General features: G+C 32.9%; 8 protein-coding genes across 8 annotated transcripts; 4 read left to right on the top strand and 4 right to left on the bottom strand.

Moving 5' to 3' along the window:
• Nucleotides 1–489: 489 nt before the first annotated feature.
• On the bottom strand, nt 490–4,386 carry BX664DRAFT_262146 (ras guanine nucleotide exchange factor domain-containing protein; the record flags this gene model as incomplete). The annotated part of the gene is made up of 8 exons (XM_051540707.1): nt 490–541; nt 622–992; nt 1,054–1,146; nt 1,221–1,731; nt 1,792–1,957; nt 2,035–2,204; nt 2,793–3,901; nt 4,054–4,386. The coding sequence occupies 8 exons, from the start codon at nt 4,384–4,386 to the stop codon at nt 490–492; spliced, it is 2,805 nt and encodes a 934-aa protein (XP_051399670.1).
• A 322-nt stretch (nt 4,387–4,708) lies between these two features.
• BX664DRAFT_121763 (SH3 domain-containing protein) lies at nt 4,709–5,390 on the bottom strand. Its single transcript, XM_051539760.1, has 2 exons — nt 5,173–5,390; nt 4,709–4,965 (listed from the first exon to the last, which is right to left on the bottom strand). The coding sequence occupies exons 1-2, from the start codon at nt 5,307–5,309 to the stop codon at nt 4,851–4,853; spliced, it is 252 nt and encodes an 83-aa protein (XP_051399669.1). The 5' UTR covers nt 5,310–5,390; the 3' UTR covers nt 4,709–4,850.
• A 321-nt stretch (nt 5,391–5,711) lies between these two features.
• BX664DRAFT_331482 (cytidylyltransferase family-domain-containing protein) lies at nt 5,712–7,877 on the bottom strand. The gene is made up of 9 exons (XM_051545149.1): nt 7,518–7,877; nt 7,321–7,460; nt 7,088–7,229; nt 6,841–6,997; nt 6,715–6,762; nt 6,524–6,634; nt 6,308–6,456; nt 6,139–6,229; nt 5,712–6,070 (listed from the first exon to the last, which is right to left on the bottom strand). Exons 1-9 carry the CDS (start codon nt 7,805–7,807, stop codon nt 5,882–5,884), a joined length of 1,317 nt encoding a protein of 438 aa, XP_051399668.1. The 5' UTR covers nt 7,808–7,877; the 3' UTR covers nt 5,712–5,881.
• Nucleotides 7,878–8,080: 203 nt separating this feature from the next.
• On the bottom strand, nt 8,081–9,782 carry BX664DRAFT_331479 (zinc-finger of mitochondrial splicing suppressor 51-domain-containing protein). The gene is made up of 3 exons (XM_051545148.1): nt 9,245–9,782; nt 8,961–9,170; nt 8,081–8,899 (listed from the first exon to the last, which is right to left on the bottom strand). The coding sequence occupies exons 1-3, from the start codon at nt 9,765–9,767 to the stop codon at nt 8,265–8,267; spliced, it is 1,368 nt and encodes a 455-aa protein (XP_051399667.1). The 5' UTR covers nt 9,768–9,782; the 3' UTR covers nt 8,081–8,264.
• Nucleotides 9,783–10,033: 251 nt separating this feature from the next.
• Nucleotides 10,034–11,332, top strand: BX664DRAFT_331475 (SH3 domain-containing protein). The gene is made up of 4 exons (XM_051545147.1): nt 10,034–10,610; nt 10,683–10,752; nt 10,818–11,152; nt 11,241–11,332. Exons 1-4 carry the CDS (start codon nt 10,088–10,090, stop codon nt 11,270–11,272), a joined length of 960 nt encoding a protein of 319 aa, XP_051399666.1. The 5' UTR covers nt 10,034–10,087; the 3' UTR covers nt 11,273–11,332.
• A 105-nt stretch (nt 11,333–11,437) lies between these two features.
• Nucleotides 11,438–12,300, top strand: BX664DRAFT_331474 (eukaryotic translation initiation factor 4E binding protein). Its single transcript, XM_051545146.1, has 3 exons — nt 11,438–11,590; nt 11,917–12,132; nt 12,204–12,300. The coding sequence occupies exons 1-3, from the start codon at nt 11,482–11,484 to the stop codon at nt 12,260–12,262; spliced, it is 384 nt and encodes a 127-aa protein (XP_051399665.1). The 5' UTR covers nt 11,438–11,481; the 3' UTR covers nt 12,263–12,300.
• Nucleotides 12,301–12,621: 321 nt separating this feature from the next.
• Nucleotides 12,622–14,305, top strand: BX664DRAFT_331470 (Zinc/iron permease). Its single transcript, XM_051545145.1, has 5 exons — nt 12,622–12,790; nt 12,873–12,974; nt 13,047–13,133; nt 13,223–13,704; nt 13,762–14,305. The coding sequence occupies exons 1-5, from the start codon at nt 12,718–12,720 to the stop codon at nt 14,113–14,115; spliced, it is 1,098 nt and encodes a 365-aa protein (XP_051399664.1). The 5' UTR covers nt 12,622–12,717; the 3' UTR covers nt 14,116–14,305.
• Nucleotides 14,306–16,146: 1,841 nt separating this feature from the next.
• BX664DRAFT_331469 (uncharacterized protein) lies at nt 16,147–17,173 on the top strand. The gene has a single exon (XM_051545144.1). It carries the CDS (start codon nt 16,174–16,176, stop codon nt 17,008–17,010), a length of 837 nt encoding a protein of 278 aa, XP_051399663.1. The 5' UTR covers nt 16,147–16,173; the 3' UTR covers nt 17,011–17,173.
• Nucleotides 17,174–17,326: the final 153 nt, after the last annotated feature.

Genomic DNA, 17,326 nt, shown 5'->3' with positions numbered 1-17,326 from the left:
GATGAAAAGAAAAAAGAAAAAGGGAAAAAGTAAAAAAAAAAAAAAAAAAAAAAGTGACAGACAAAAGGAAATACCGGTGTTGGAAAAAAAGCCTTTTAGTAACACAAAACCTTTTTTTTTTCTTACCAGTTTTCCCTTTTTTTTTTTTTTTTTTATTTCTTCATAAAGTTAAAAAAAAAAAACAGGTTCTAATTGGAATGATCATGGTTTTTTTTTTTGTCACTTGAAAATAAATTGACAGAATATGTTGGATTATTATTATCTTGCATTTCAATGGAATGACCCGCGTGAAAAAAAAAACCATATTTTTGTAAAAAAAAAAAAAAAAAAAAAAAAAAAAAAAAAAAAAAAAAAAAAAAAAAATCAAACAAAAAAAACATGATTTTTATTATTATTATTATTATTAAAGGAATAACTACACAAAATAATGATGATAATGATGATGATGATGATAATAATAAGGAGAATAATAATAATAATAATAAAAACTTATAATCCAGATTCCTTTAATCTTCGAGCAATAGTATCTTCACCTCGTTCTCTATAATAATAATAATAATAAATAATATCAATATTATTAATAAAAAAAAAAAAAAGAAAATGATGATTTTTTTTTTTTACCTAGGTTCTACTGCCAAGCTTAGATTATATAAAGTTTCTTCATCACGACTTGATTGAAGATGAGTTTTGATAAATTCTTGAATATCAGGTACAATTTGTAAAATATAAGGTGTTGATTGGTACTGTTGTAATTCCCTAATCACTTCTCCAGTTTTCATTCTCTTGGCAAAATTGATCAGATTGTTAGATTTTTTTAGAAAATTACTATTTCCATCTTCGATAAATGTCAGATCTTGTAGATAAATCCCCAAAAATGGAATACAGGGCGGATTCACTTTATGAATGATATCACGATATTCCGTAAAGTTGCGATTGGCTCCCATCAGTCGTCGGATCCCCGTTAATATCGCCGTCGTCCTAGCGCTCATTGTCTAACAAAAAATAATAATTAATATTAAATAAAATATCATCATATTCTTTTTTTAAACTTACTTCCCAAGTACGTTTTAATCTTCCCACAGAACTATTGTCAAACGCCGATAGAATAGCCATACATGTATTGTAGTTGTGTAACAAACGACATTTCTAAATTGAATGAAAAAAAAAAATCGAATTCATTTCCTATTTTTTTTTTTTTTTTGTTGATCCAACATTAGTACCTCAGCTACATAAATCCAATGTTTAACTACTGCAGACCGTTTCTTTAATTCTTCTTTACTAAGAATAGAATCCGTCACCCATGCTGTCACTTGATTAGAATATTCAATAGATGCCTTGACATTAGCTGCTGTATGTTGAGCATCAGCACGACCCCAATTCTTGTCTAAACATTCTACAGGTTTAATTCGACTATATAATTTTGAATCCATCACCGTTAATTGTCGAGCCAATTCTAAAGGATCAATTTCAAGGAACCTTAATCGTTTCATATTCTTGGGTAAGATTGCCGGTGGCATTTCCGTTGTTCGTACATTCAATGTCATCTTTCGTAATTGACTAGAATCTTCCGCATCCATCCGTTTTTGAATCGCCTTGCCTAGTTGTTCCGCACCAAATTGCATCGATTCTCGAATTACTGTTTCACTAAAGTTCAAAAGCGTTGGGAGCATGCCTCGATCTTCTTCTTCAAGGTAGTACGAATCAAGCCATGATTTGATCACATTGAATACACTAAATCAATACATTCATCAATATATATATATATATATATATATAAAATAATTCACTTACCGTAATCGTACTAGTTTCAATTTCTTTTCACTCCAAATCTCCAATTCTTCTTCGGTCAATCCAGCAGGTGCTTGTAAAGTATATCGAGAAAATAATGCATCAAATAATTCTTCCGTTGTACAAAATGATCGATAGGTCAATAAAAATGTAGTGATGAATTTTGAATCTACATAAAAAAAAATATATTATATATAGGTATCACTAAATCTAAATTTTCCCATTTCCTCCCTTTTTCTATTTTACCAAGTTGATCATGTTGTGTTAATCTTTGGACTAAAGCCAATACGGTTCCACCTTTCACATTGCCTTCCATATTAAAGATGATTTCATTTTGTTTGTAATCTGCACAAAGATATTCTGGTTTATCATTGCCCATCAATAAAGATCCATTATGATGTGCAGTCGTAGGTGTACTTGCTGATACTCCTGTTGTATTGGTTGCACTAGATCCTGCTGTCACCATTGTGTTGGTAGTAGTGGCAGTAGTAATAGTAGTGGTAGTAGTAGTAGCAGTTGTTGTTGTTGATGGGGATGCCATACCATTAGCAACCATGGATGAAGGTCCTCCAAGTACTGTATCACGTCGTTTGGCTGCCAATAAAGTATCTTCACCAAAGAATTTTGCCAATTTATCTTTGGGTGGTCGAGGTGTAGGTGTTGTTGGTGGTGGACTAGACGTTTCATTATTGTAACCATTGTAAGGAGTAGCTGAATGATAAGAATCTACTTCCATATTATCATCATCATGAGGTAATAAGGATGGAGAATACACAGATGGATGAGGATGATAATAAGATGATGATGCTGATGATGATGGTGGATATTTTGCTGAAGAAGCTGGACTATGATAAGGATGTGGTGATTGAGGTGTACTACCAGGTGTTATTGCAGTTGGGTGAATACTATCAAAACCAGATCCCATGATTTCTTCATCTGCATAGATTTCATCCAAAATATCTCTTGTTGGCATATCTTGTTCCGATATCGTATCAGTTCTAGACGCTGGTGTTGGGGGAGTAATATCACGAGTAGTAGTACGCGTTGTTGATGATGATGATGATGACGGTTTATTATGATTGATTGTCTTTGTTGTTTTTGTTGTTGTTGTTGCTGTTGCTGTGGTAACATCTTGACAAATGGTTTGTACATTCTTTTCGATTTCATAAATACAGTCTTCCAATCTTCGATAAGTCATCTTGATCATGGAAATGGTGAGTTCACCATTTGTAATTGTTTGTGAAGCAATAAATAATAATCCCATGGCATTATAGATAGCTTGTCTTGCCGGATATCCTTTTGGCGTTGATTTGTTATTCTTACTAGTTGATCGACCTTGTTGAGGAAGAAAAGGTAAATCATCCACTGCATTCAAAAATTGACTAGCCGTATTGGATAAATTTCGGAATTGAGCCACCAAGAGAGGAGCTGTTGTTTTCACCTTGTTAGGAACAGAGACTTGGTCATTCAAAGAGGAAAAAGCACTATGAACACTTTCCATAAAAGAAGACATAGCACCACGAATATTGTCGGCAAGTACCAAAAGAGTAGTAGAAGGATCAGGTTTATTGATATTATCCATATTAGAAGAAGCAAGACGCCATCGATGTCCATTGGATGACATGGATGTTTTGAGATCGGGTAATAATAGTCGAGGTTTATCATCGTATATTTCTAGTCGTAAATCTCGAGCAGCCGATAAAAAATTACCTACATCCACCAAAAGTTGATCGACATCCATTTGAAGTTTGTGTAAAGCATCCTCTTGTGACCAAGTACCAGAAGCTGCTTTTGTTGATAATACTGTTTTTGCCAAAGAAGCCAGAAGAGCCCGATGGAAGACACGCAATGATTTATTGGCTTTAAGATGAGAAGAGCTTTCCTTGTCAACAGTATTGGAAACATATAACATCAGACGAATACGATGAACAACCATAATAGCATCATCTCGTAATAGTGAGGTTTGACCTTCCTTAATAGAATTCTTGAGACCATGAATAGCATGAGCAATCAAAGTGGATAATTGATTCCAACTTAATGGTTGATTTTCTTGGTTGGCCACATTGGTGTTGGAAGTAGGACCACGACTTCTCTGTGTGGTAGAAATTGTATTCTATAATTCAAATAAACAAATTCAGTTAGTTATTCAAAGAAGCGTCAGTCCAAAGATCATCCCCCTTCACACATACACACAAAATATATAGAGCACTCCTATTCCTATTCTCCTTTTTTTTTTTTTTTTTTTTTTTTTGTTCATCAGCTTACCAGATTTCCAGTTTGTGGATCGATTTGATCAAGATTCCATGTCGTTTCATCGGTCAAAAGATTGCAGAAATACACTCGACCTTTGGTATCCACTTTTCGAACCCAATGAGGTGGTAGAGGGATTTCATCAGGATCAGCAATAGAGTTTGTTGAAGAAGGTATATTTGAATTTGTTACTGTTGTTGTTGTTGTTTGGGATGGTAGTGATGGTGGTGCTGGAGATACTGTTTTTTGATTTGTATTGATGATATCAGATTGTAACCTATTATTGTGATGATTTATCACTGTGGATGTTGTTGTTGTCGGGTTGATAACGTCATTTTGTTGAGACATAGAAGTAGATGGAAGATTAGGATCAAAATGAGTATCAGGAGGAAGAGAATATCGCATTTCTTTGGTGACTACATTATAATAATAAACTTCAGATCCATCTTCTGTTGTTTGTAATATCCAATTGGATTTGGTTGGTATAGTTTGATGTTGTAAATCATCACGATGTGATCGGTGTACCATTCCGTCTATTTGTTCGTTTACTTTATCGTCGTCCTCTTCGTCGTTTCGTTCGTTGTGGATACCTATGGATATGGTAGAATCAAGTCGTCTTGACGTCTCTTCTTGATGTTGTTGATGAGGATTTTCTTGACGTTGTTGTATCTATATCCAAAACCAAAACCAAAAGAAAAGAAAAAGGAAAAAAAAAAGAGGGAAAGGAAAGAAAAAGAAACAGAGAAAAAAAAAAGGAGTTAATTCAAAGGTATGTCATGCTTACTCTATAGGAAATCCCTTTTCTTTTTATTCTAACTTACCAAAGAAGTATGATTCAAATGAATATCTTGTTCTGTAGATAAATACATTTCTGTAGTTATTTCTTCCACATAATTGCTAGGAAACCAACCTCTTCGACCATTGCACCTATCAAAAATATAAATAAAAGATTTTCAATAAATAATAATAATAATAAAAATAAAAATGAAGATAGTTTGGTTGTGAGGGAGAGAAGAGGGGAAGAGGAGAAAGCACCAAAGAAAAAAAAAAAAAAAAAAGGGGAAAAAGTGTACAAGTAATCGAAGAGAAAACTATGATTTAACCAAAGCAATTTTTATTTTTTTCTTGTCTTACCATCCGTCCCACCAGCCAGATTCCAGTTTTGCAAGTACATGAATAATATCACCTTGACCAAAAGAAAGTGAAGCAGGATCAGTTGAAGTATAATTGTATAAACCTTGAACACTACAAATTGGGTCGTTGACTTCCATAATAATAAAAAAGGAGACGTGTTGTTTTTGTTGGTGATAAAGAATGTAATAACGAAAAAGGCCAAAGAGTTTTCCCGGTCCTCCCTCAAGAATAAGATGGAAGAATAATATAAAGATAATATAAAGTTGAATATAGATGACTATATATATGTAATATTAACAACTAAAACCTTCTTTCATGTGGAGAAGGAGGACGGTAGAGGAAAATAAGGACCCGCTTTTTTTCAATTGTTATGGAAAAAGAATAAGGAAGTAAAGAAGAAAAATAAAAAAGGAGAACTTGTAAAGAAAAAAAAGTAAGAGAGGAGGAATGTAAGGGAGTACCGTTGAGAACAAGCAGAAGAAGAAGAAGAAAAAAAAAATAGAAATCAGTGAAAGGAAAGAAAAAAAAAAAAAAGGTTTGCCCCACTCAATTTGAGCTGCCACCCAAATTTAAGTAACACAATATTGATCATCAAAAATTTCTTCTTTTTTATTGATTTAAAAAACTAAACTAATTGAATAAAGGACAATACAAAACACATCAGGAAGAGAGAATAAATGTTCGCCTGCGAGTATTGCACTTCCATCATTTATTGTTCAAATACGGCCTTGGCTGCTTCAGTAAGAGCTTGCGTACCACATTTTTCTACCACACTAGGATCCAGAATTCCTTGATTTACAAAGTATGTCAAAAATCGTTCCAATAATTCTAATTGATCTTTCAAAGGTAATCCATTAATCACCGTTCCCAATATAGATCCGACTGATAAATGGTAAGTCTATAATAAATAAATGGTTATTTTTAAAGTTTGACTATTTTTGATCTACCTTTTCTTTCTAACCTTACCTTGATAAAACTTTGGTAGTACATAAATGAGAACAGACCCATTAAGAATTGACAATCCATACGATCTGTTAGTCCACCATGTCCTGGAATACTATATATATATATTATAATCAATACTAAGTTTTTCTTTCTTTTTTTTTTTTCTTTTTTTTTTTTTTTTTTTTTTTACCTAGTTCCAAAATCCTTGACATTAAAAGCACGTTTCACCCCACTAGCAAAGAATCCTCCAAAAGGTGCAATCAGTGATGCAAAACAGGCCATAACAATTGCATGAAGTTGAATAGGTGCTATCCATACTTGAGTTACTTGTTGTTTAAACTATTGAATAGAATTAGTATTTTTGATTTTCTTTGTTTTTGTTTTTTTTCTTCTTTTTTTTTCTTACCACATAGCTAATAGCCCAAGACCAAGTTTCTGGGATGGACCATGGTACGGTAATAAATACTGGATTTTTTGGATCACATGAGATTGAAGACCAAGCGGATGTAGAAAGATCCTAATAAATCAAATCACATGAGTTATTATGGTCAATGCATTCTTCTTTAATTTTTTTTTCTTTTTCTTTTTTTTTTTTACCTTGACTGGACAAACCATATAATCCCAACGCATCAATAAACTAGTCCACTATATAAATATGTATATAAAAAAGAAGTTATAATATGTCAATCGTCCAAAAAAAAGAAGAGAATTTTTTTTTAATACCAAGAAACCAAAAATCAAAGTACAAATCCAGGCACCAAGAAATCCTTCTACAGTTTTCTTTGGTGATAATTGAATCAATTGAGTTTTTCCCCAAAAGAATCCACACACATAAGCAAAGATATCATTGCAAATCACCAAAGATGTAGGTAAAACAAACCTAAAATAAAATAATCCATCATATGAAAACCAAATTGAGTCTCCGTTCCATCATCCTATATCCAATGTTCATCACGAGTCATCTTCTTACCAAATCAATCCTTCCAAAATGTTATTAACAATGAAATGACTTTGAAAAACAATCAATAATAAGGCCATATGAGTCCATCCGTATTGAGCAAACTGTCTTTTGTATAATCCCTTTTGTAAGTTCATCACGAAAAATACAAAACCTATATATATAAAACAACAATAACATATGAGTATCACACACTTTTCTTTCTCTATCTCTCTGTTTTTGTCATATGATCAAGTCATCCTTACCTATGGTATAGAGAACAAAACTGATAAATCGATGATGGACAGCAAAAGGTAGTAAGAAGGCATCCACAAGTACAATTTGTTCAAAGTAATAGATAATAGATTCCCCATAAAGAAAGTATGTAGTTGTTACTAAAAAGTACCTAATAAATAATAGAAGAGTTAGTAAACACGTTTCTATAGATAAACATATATATTACCAACTCATAGTTTTAAACCATTTGACATTGCGTTCCTTTGCAGGGATATCAGCGATTTGAATGACTTCATTGTAAACAGTTGTTTGAATAGCAATCACCATAAGAATAACCCAAATATGCCCAGATGCCAATATCGTAAAGAAAGTTCCAATCATCATAAAAGTAGTAATGGTCCGGATCCACCAGTTTTGCCATTTCTTGTTGGAAGGTTCAGCCGCCAGTAAAACAGGTGCGGTTTCTTTTTCTTTGGTTTCTTTTGTAGGTGAAGATCTTCGTTTATTGTTGCCCATGTCAGGTATCTTTATGTATATATATATATTTAATGACTTTTTTTTATATCATTCAATAACAAAAAAAAAAAAAAAGGAAAAGAAAGAAAAGAAAGTAAAAAAAAAAAAAGAAGGAAAATGAAAAAAAAATGCGAAAAACAAAGAAAGTTTAATTATATTGTTTTGTTTTTTTTTTGGGTGGGGGAGGGACAAAGCAACACGTGAAGACCATCATTATATCCCCGCCATTACCAACCGGGCCGGTTTTTCCTTTCAACCCAACAAAATATGTAATTGAATTGACATTTTCTTTTATTGAATGATGATATCAATGGGAATGTAAAAAAAAGAATAAAATACATGATCAAAAAAAAAAAAAAATAAAGGAAGGGGAGGACAAAATCTAGAAAAAAAAAATAATAATCTAAAACTATATTACTACTATTACTACTACTTGTACTACAACTGTATAAATCAATCATTCATCTTCAGGATGATGGGTCACATCATACCGTTTTCCACGAATACCCCAGATTCCCCAATTGGCAAAGATAGTTTGGCGTAAATCCATCAAGTTAACATCACGTTTCAAACTACGGAATTCATTTTCAGTAGGCTTCAAGATCCAATCGAATTCACCACTATAATCTTGTTCCACAGCTTCAATGTCGGTACCCATATCATGTTCATCAAATCCAGTTAAAAAGATAGGACATTTCGTCTCTAGAGCCTTTTGAATCGTTGGTTTCCATCCTTCACGTGCCATATCGTGTCCAATACCCGGTGAGAATAAAAAGAAAAGATCAGTGTAAGGATCAAACTTTTCAATCTTTTCATGATAATCGTGGTAATAAGAATTGTCATAAGTAAACATTAGGCGTTCATTCAAAGAAGTTGTATAGGGTTCTGTATTGGGTGGTAAGCAATCAGGGCCAACAAAATGGATATGGAATGGAGATCGAGGGAATAGATAAGCCATTTGTAACCAGATATGTTGAGGTAATGTCGCTTCAGCTCTTGCTCCAACTACATAAATATTGATCATATCTGACCGAATCAAATTAACTCCATTCTTGATCACTTCATTTCGAGGATACAAAATAGTACGTAAAGCTAAATAATCATCATCAATTAGTTACCTTTCTTTTTTCTTTTTTTTTTTTTATCAGTTTACCAGATAATGATCGCATCCCTTCTACAGTGATTTCTTTGCCAAATTTGTACGGACACGATTCATGTAGAACAGAGGCCACAGTGATAGGATAAGTCAGTAATTTGGAGACATGTCGCATTGATCGATGGGAATCCATGGATGGGAATCCTCTTGTATAAAAATACATATCCCAATTACCCATATTGACAGTTTCATCAAAACCCTGTGATGCTAAATAATTAATATTCAATTAGTATTACCTTTTTTATAAATCACTTTTTTTTTTTTTTGTTCTTGTCACTTACATGGAAATTCAAATTCTTTCATAGTTCGTCCAGATCTTAAATCATGGTCGTCTTCATTTTGTTCGCGTAGGATGCTACAGATATGTTGGTGAGCTTGTTTACCTTGATGATAATGATCTTCACTACAATGAGTAGGATAACCACAATCAGGACATTCAAAAGTAGGAGGGTGCTTATGGTGTTCCGAGTTTTGATCACATACAGGACATACACCATATTTGTTGATAATGGCCGCTCGGTCGCGTAATTCAGGAATAGGAGACTTGGATAATGGATGGAATAAATTGTCTTGAGTTAAAAGTATCTTGTTTTCTGGTTGTGGTTCTCTTTTTGCTGAGAAAAGTCCTTTGAATGAAATACATCGAACTGCCAAATGGCGATGGTTTGTTGCTATTGTCGTAGGGATGATATGTTTGGATAATAAAGGCGAACATAATGATGGACTGAATGGTTGTTTTCTTGGAAATACAGTTGATTTTGGTATCGATCGTGTCGTTCTAGTGATTTGTTTCCAATGAGTCATGATGTCAAAAAAAAGAAAAGTGTTTACCAAGAAGAAAAAAAAAAAAAAAAAGAAACCAGGCAAGCCAGATTCTTTAAGCTCCAGGGACTTCAGACTCATTGTGAGCCCACTTTTTCCAAATCCCCGTCAGTTGGAAAAAAAAAAATCAGAAAAAGCCACTAACACAGAGACAAAAAAAAAAAAATCCAAAAGCTACTATTTCTATTTTTAGTTACTGCATCTAAATGAATGCGTCTAATTTTATCATGTTGCTCCCCATCCATTCTTTTCACTTTTCCTTTCTTTAACTTCCTTTTTTTTTTTTCTTCCTTCCATATTCCATGACAGACCCTCATATTATTCCCCTTGCCAATCATATGCTCACGTCTATTCAGAAGGACTTGAGGATATTGAAAGATCATCAAGTATTAGATGACAATACTCTTCAAAACATTTTGGCTTTATTACCAACACAAGTTACAGCAGCACCAACACCAGCGCCAAGAAACCATTTATCACAACCAACATTAACCACTTCTTCAACTACTTCAACACCTTCTAGTAATAACATTAGACCTCCTTTACCCACTCGCAAATCTACCGCCAGTTCTCACAGTCCTAGTCTTGCTCCCATACCCGCTCCTCGAACACCATCTTTTCCTAAACTTCCTGCTCGTCGTACTCCTGATTGGCAACAACCAGATATATTGAATACACGCGATTCCACTCCTCAACCTCCTCCTAGTTACAATGCAACAGTGAAAAATAAACAAATGGTAGAGGCTATCTATGATTATACTGGTGAAGACCCTACTACTGATTTATCCTTCCGTAAAGGTGATATGATTGAAGTCACTGAACATGGTAAAAATATGAAATACATCCTGAAGAATAATCTATCTTATCTCTAATTTTTTTTTTTTTTTTTTTTTACAGTCAATGATGATTGGTGGCGAGGTAGTCTTCATGGAAAAACTGGTATCTTCCCACAAAATCATGTTCAACCGTAAGTATAAATAATGATTTCATTGTTTATTTATTTATTTGTTTGTATAATTGAATTCATTCTAGTTTGCCAGCTCAAAAACAATCATCACCAGCAACAAGTATTGCAAAAACAACACCTCAAGTATATTCATCTCCCCAGGTAAACAATCATAATAATTATCAACAACAGCCATACAGTTATCCTCCTCCACCTACCATGGTATATCATACTCCACCTTATCAAGTTTCTGGTGGATCATCCACTTATGCTACTCCACCTCCACAAGTTGTTACAGCTGGTGGTTCAAATGTAACAGAAGACAAAGGAAATGGTGAAGGTAATGGCAAGGTACAGAATATGGCCAAGAAATTTGGATCAAAAGTAGGTGAAGCAGCCGTATTTGGATTTGGTGCCACTTGTAAGTCAGATGAAAATTTAGATTATTACTCTATTATTGACTGATCTTTTCTTTTTTTTTTTTGTTTGTTTTGCCTTTACTTCTATAGTGGGTAGTGAAGCAGCTCATGCCATTTTTTAGTATTATTACTTGATTGTAGTGATTAGATATAGTTTAGATTTTTTTTTTTTTTTTTTTTTTTGGTTGTCATTATTCAAATGATACTCTAAAAAAAAAGTCGGTCGGTGATTAAAAAAGAAATCAAATCCGTTGTTTCTATTCTTTTGTTTTTTGTGTTTGTCTTTTTTTTTTTTTTCTACTCACATTCGCTCAACGACAAAAAACGAACAATGTCTACTGCTGAACCTGTCACCATCCATAGAACTGATGCTGATGGATCTCTTTCATCAGAATACTCTACTACTCCCAACGGTACCATATACGGTTCTACTCCCGGAGGTATTTTTTTTTGTTTTTTATTTTCTTTTTTTTTCTTTTGTTCTCACACACTTAACTCACTTGGATACAAAGGCAAAACATCACATTAGTTAGATTCTTATTTCTTTATTCCTTCTTTTTTTTTTTTATTACTCAACACACTTACTCAACACACATTCACCTATACTCATATATATATATATATGGTTATTTCACATTTCATCCTTCTTCATTTATCTTCCGTTTGAAAAGACACAAAGATCCATTTCCCCCCAAACTTATTCCTTTTATTTGTTTAGAATAGTGTTATTGATATACATGATATCTTTTTTTTTTCTCTTGAATAGGTACTCGTGTTATTTATGATCGTACTACCTTGTTAGCTTTGGCAAATAGTCAACTTGCAAAGACTCCTCCCAACCGTATGGCTCATGTTCCTGGTATTACTAAATCAAACCCTCAAGAAAAATCCACCCCTAGTGCTACCTCCGCTTTTGTTGGTGCCTCTCCTTATCGCAAGGTACTTGAACGAAAGAAGGAAGAACAAGAAAAGAAGAAGACTTGTAAGTGATAATATATATATATATATATATATATATAGATGAATGATTGATTTTTTTTTGTTTCAATATAGATAACCCTTTTGCTTTACTCAATGAAGAAGAAGACGATGTTTTTGATATGGATGAATAAACTGGATGTTAGTTTTTTTTTTTTTTTTTTTTGGTGACTATTTATATATATATACACGTTGTTTTTTGACTTGTCTTGATTGTTTTTTGTTGTCGATGGTGGTAGTACGGATGGATCACAATAGAATGGAACAGGTTGCACCAAAACATGGTATGATTGGGAAACAATTGTCTTAGTGATAATGAGAGATGGTGCCTGAATTGAAAAATTTATGTCTTGGGATTTTTTTTTTTTTTTTTTTTTTTTTGTTCAGCCAATCAATGGGAAAAATTTACACTCAAAGTCACTTCTCTTATCCAATACTTTGGAAATTTTGATCGATGGTCTCATCTTTTCTCTATACAAGGCCCTGATATAAATTTACTTTATTTGTCTCTTTTCTTATTTATTTACTTTTTCTTCTCTTTTTTTTTTTTTCTTCTTTTGTAGAAAGATCAAAATAATCAATATCAACGATGATTACCAAGATGGGAAAAATATCTGCTTTATTACTGCTAATGATGATGGCCACTCTTACTTATGCTCAAGGTAAATCAAGATAAAATAAAATAAAAAGATGATCCCCTTTCTATGATTCTTTTTAATTCTTTTTTTTTTTTTTTTATATTAGATGCCGCACCTGAAGATGCTTGTGCTTCTGAACCATTGGAAGAATACAATCTTGGCATGCGTATTGGTGCTATGTTTATTATCCTTGGAACAAGTAGTATTGGTAAGTTGATTTAAAAAAAAAAAAAATAAAAATAATGCTCACTTGATGGACTTATTTTTATCATTTTATAAGGTGTTTTCTTTCCAATGATCATGGAAAAAATCTCACCTTATTCTGAAGGAAGTCTTCGAGATTGGATTCTTACTGTTGGAAAGTTTTGTAAGTGTCATAAAAAAAAAAAATAAAAAAAAGATAGTGTTTCAAAAAAAGGCTCATTTTTTTTTTTTTTGTTTATTGATGCACAATAGTCGGTACTGGTGTTATTCTTGCTACTGCTTTTGTGCATATGTTACCTGATGGTTTCAATCAATTCGCTTCTCCATGTTTGACGGAAGGATGGTTGTCCTATGGTGCTTTTGCTGGTGTATTTTGTATGCTTGCTTCTTTTGCTTTACAACTCTTGGAAATCGGTACGGTGACTCATCTTAAGAACTTGGAAAAACAAAGCAAAAAGAACAATGATACTGCTCCTCAAGCTGGCAAGCATGATGTGGAATCAGGCTCAACTACTCAACAATCTATTATCAGCAAAAATAGTCATGATCATCAACATCTACATGAACATGTACACACCTCTGGTTTATTAGAACATGAAGATGCACATCGTCATGTGGCTACCTATATGCTTGAATTGGGTATCGTGATGCACTCTGTACTTATTGGACTTACCTTGGCAACCACTTCTCAAGCCGAATTCACCACCTTATTGATTGCTCTTGTATTTCATCAGGTAATCATGAGAAAGGAAAAAGATTTAATATATTTAATTTTTTTTTTTTTGTAATAGTTCTTTGAAGGGATCGCTTTGGGAACTCGATTGGTTAAATTGAATAATGTGGGTTGGATCAAGTTGATACTCATGGGTCTTCTTTTCACTTTAACCACACCTATTGGATCAGCCATTGGTATTGGTATTCGATCATCCTTTAATGCCAATTCTTATAGTGCCGTCTTAGCATCGGCTATTTTGGACTCTTTATCAGCTGGGATCTTGTTGTATAATGGTTATGTCTCTTTGATGAGTGCAGAAATGAACTTATCTGATGCCTTCCATAACCAATCTGCTATCAAGAAAATCGTTTGTTTCGCCTCTTTGTACATTGGTGCCGGTCTCATGTCTTTGATTGGTGAATGGGCTTAGGTTTTGTGTTTTCATCATTTAGCTGTAGTACTTTCCTATTATTTATTTATTTTGTATCTTGTATGATATATATTATCCATTCCTTTTTATATGATAGATATCATTTATTATTATTATTCTACTATTATTTATATGCTCTATGCTAATGACACAATAAACTTCAGTGTATTATAATACTCTTTTAATTAGACTTGGTTCCTGTTTCATATAAATATTATATCACTCCTCTTGTTCAGCCAGAGATACTATGATTGTTGAAGAGATGATTTTGTTAATACCTCCATAGTGAAAATTTCATATCATCATGATTGACGAGTTGATGATGCCCCATATCTTACTGCTGTACTTTCTACAATGAATGATAAAACGACGGTAATAATAAGGGTAGCAGTAATGAATATGATTTTATTAAAAACCGGATGTAAATAAATGACATAACTAACAACACTAGCTATATATATAAAAAAAAAGTATAGTCTAAAATCAGAGCGTGCCAACTAAACCAGAAGAATCCTATCCACCTTGTTGTATCTATCCACTGTTGCATACTGTTGCATACTCATTCTGTTGATCCAGTAACGTCTATCCAATTCATATCCATTCACTATGAGACAAAATAGAACGACCTAAGTATAAAAAAAAAAAGGCAAGAAGAAATCGTTTGTGGATCACTATGGACTTTAAGAAGTATGTCTAAGAGAAAGAAAGAAATAGAATAATTAGTATCATTCATTTTCTGTTTAACATTGCCTTTGCTTCCTGAGTGCAAATAAGAATGAATAAAAGATATTGACGACCTATAAACAAACCAATGAGTGAACTTTCTAAACAACCTAGAGTAGAAGGAAAAAAGAAAAAAAAAAGATATGAAACGAAAAGAAAAAGAAATTAAACTTTTTTTTTAAAAAAAAAAAAAGAAGGTTCAGCCAATGGGAAAGAGAGTTTGAGGTTTGGAGAAAATGAAAAAAAAAGGATCTTTACAGCCAAAATTTTCAAACTCCTCAGCCAACTTTTGGCTGTGAAAATAAATCGTCGTAGGGTCATCAGGCAATTTTTGGAAAAATCGATGAATTTTCTTTTGATGACCGTTAAGTGACAAGATAAGTAATAAAATGGGGATTAGATGATATTAAACTACTTTTTTTTAAGAGGAATTGAATGGTGGTGGTTTTATTGAATGATGATCGTTATTGGACGAGGTATGATGACTTTTCATCTTTCACTTACTTTACATATAAATTGGGAGATAACATATGGATTATCATTAATAAAAATGAAAGAGAATATTTTTATGGATCTTCAATCCAAACTTGATGCGATGATGATGATGATGGTGATGATGATGATTTTTGAATGAATCTAATTTCTTCTCTTGAAAGAACCTAATGTTGGCCCTGAAAATCTTTCAAAGACCTGTGAAGACGCTCAGTCCACCCCCTTCAATGATCTAATCATTCCCAAATCATCAACAATGAACGATTCCTGTGAAAACAGTAACGATGATGATGTATTGCCATATTAGGATAAAAAATATGTCTTTTTAGAACCCGGTAATACATCGATGCTGTAGTCACACAAAATCATCCGCCATTTTTATTAACACGTTGTAAATATTAAGGGTCTAATCATGTATTTTTTTTTTTTTTTTTGACCAGGTACAATAGTATAATCATCCCACCTAAATATATATATATATTTTAAAGAAAAAAGCTGACTGAGCACAGCATGATCAATCATTTTTTAGTTGTCAAAGTAACACAGAATAAACTGATGATGGCTTGACATGCTGCGCGTATGTGCGCAATAGAAAAAAAAAAAAAAAAAAAAAAACAAAAAAAAGACTAGTGCCTTTTAAGAGTTATTTCAGAACGACAAATTAAAACGGCGTTGATATTAGACCTTCTCATTTACGTAGTTTTTCTATCATTGAATAAGACCATCATTGCATCACAATATATATATATATATATATATATATATATGAATGCCATTTCCTTTTTTTCCTTTTTTTTTTTTTTTTTTTTTTTTTTTTTTTTTTTTACCATTGAATCTTGATCTATGTATCCTGTCTTCCAGTTTGCCATTGTTACTTATATTCTCTCTGCCGTTGTGTATGGTATACTATTGTTAGCATCCGCATGCACATGTCTTGTCCGTCGTTCTCGATCCTTCTCTTGTATGGCATTACTCATCATAGCATGCATAGGAGGTATCATTGGTCGATCAGTTAGCGTAACGGCACCGATGGATGACAGAGACACACTTTATGTTTATCCAAGCTTTATTCTTGTTGTTTACTTCTTCGATTACATTCATCTGTGGGCTCTCTATCTCCTTCCTGTGATCATCATTCATCAATTAAGAAAATCATCATCAGACGTTCGCTTTTCAAAAGTCATCCTTTATCTCGGTTATGGTTGTATTTTGCTTGGATTCATTTTACTTATTACCGCGGAAGCCATTGCAGGTAGGATCAACGCAACCATGGGTGTCGGTTACAATACAACGGAAACGATGGTGCTCGATGATGACTTTCGAAAGGACTTGCTGACCATGACGAAGACATATGCTAACGTTAGTGAAGCCTCTTACTTGATTCTATGGTTCCATGCCTTTTCCTTTTTTTTCATCTGTCTCTCCGGTCGCTCGCTAGGTTTGAATGCTTTTGGTTCCTTTGTTACCTATAATCTCCTGATGATTTTACCCCTGATCATCCAAACTGTTGAACTTGCTCTTTATACTAACAATCCTACCCCAGTCTTCCATGAAGGCATAGTCTATGCCAATTTCTTTTTGTACGATGTGGCGATCTTCTTTGCTGTTGTTGTTGCTCTGTTCCGTTCACATCTATGGGTCCATCCTAAAGAAATCCACCAACGACAATCAAGTGTTTAGATTTATTTTTATTTTTTTTTTCTTTTAAAATCAATATCTTATAGTGTATTCATATGTATAGTATCAATAATAGTAATAATAACTAATCCATGACTATAATTCGTATGTAAAAGTCTTGATTTTGTATTGGATTCTTTCAATGTTCATCCATTCACCTTGTTTGATTGTTTTATTATTATTAATTTTTTTTTTATTTTGAAAATAAAAGGAAGAAAAGAAAAAAAAAAAACTGTACATAAATATCATCTAAACTAAATCCAAAAAAAAACAGTAAAATAATACAACAGAATATGAGGAGAGGGGTAGTAATAACAAA

The sequence above is a fragment of the Halteromyces radiatus genome (assembly GCF_025201355.1).
Source record: "Halteromyces radiatus strain CBS 162.75 chromosome Unknown BX664scaffold_4, whole genome shotgun sequence".
Taxonomy (NCBI): Eukaryota; Fungi; Mucoromycota; class Mucoromycetes; order Mucorales; family Cunninghamellaceae; genus Halteromyces; species Halteromyces radiatus.
The sequence above is the reverse complement of the archived record's forward strand: the minus strand, read 5'-3'. Positions and strand labels throughout refer to the sequence as shown.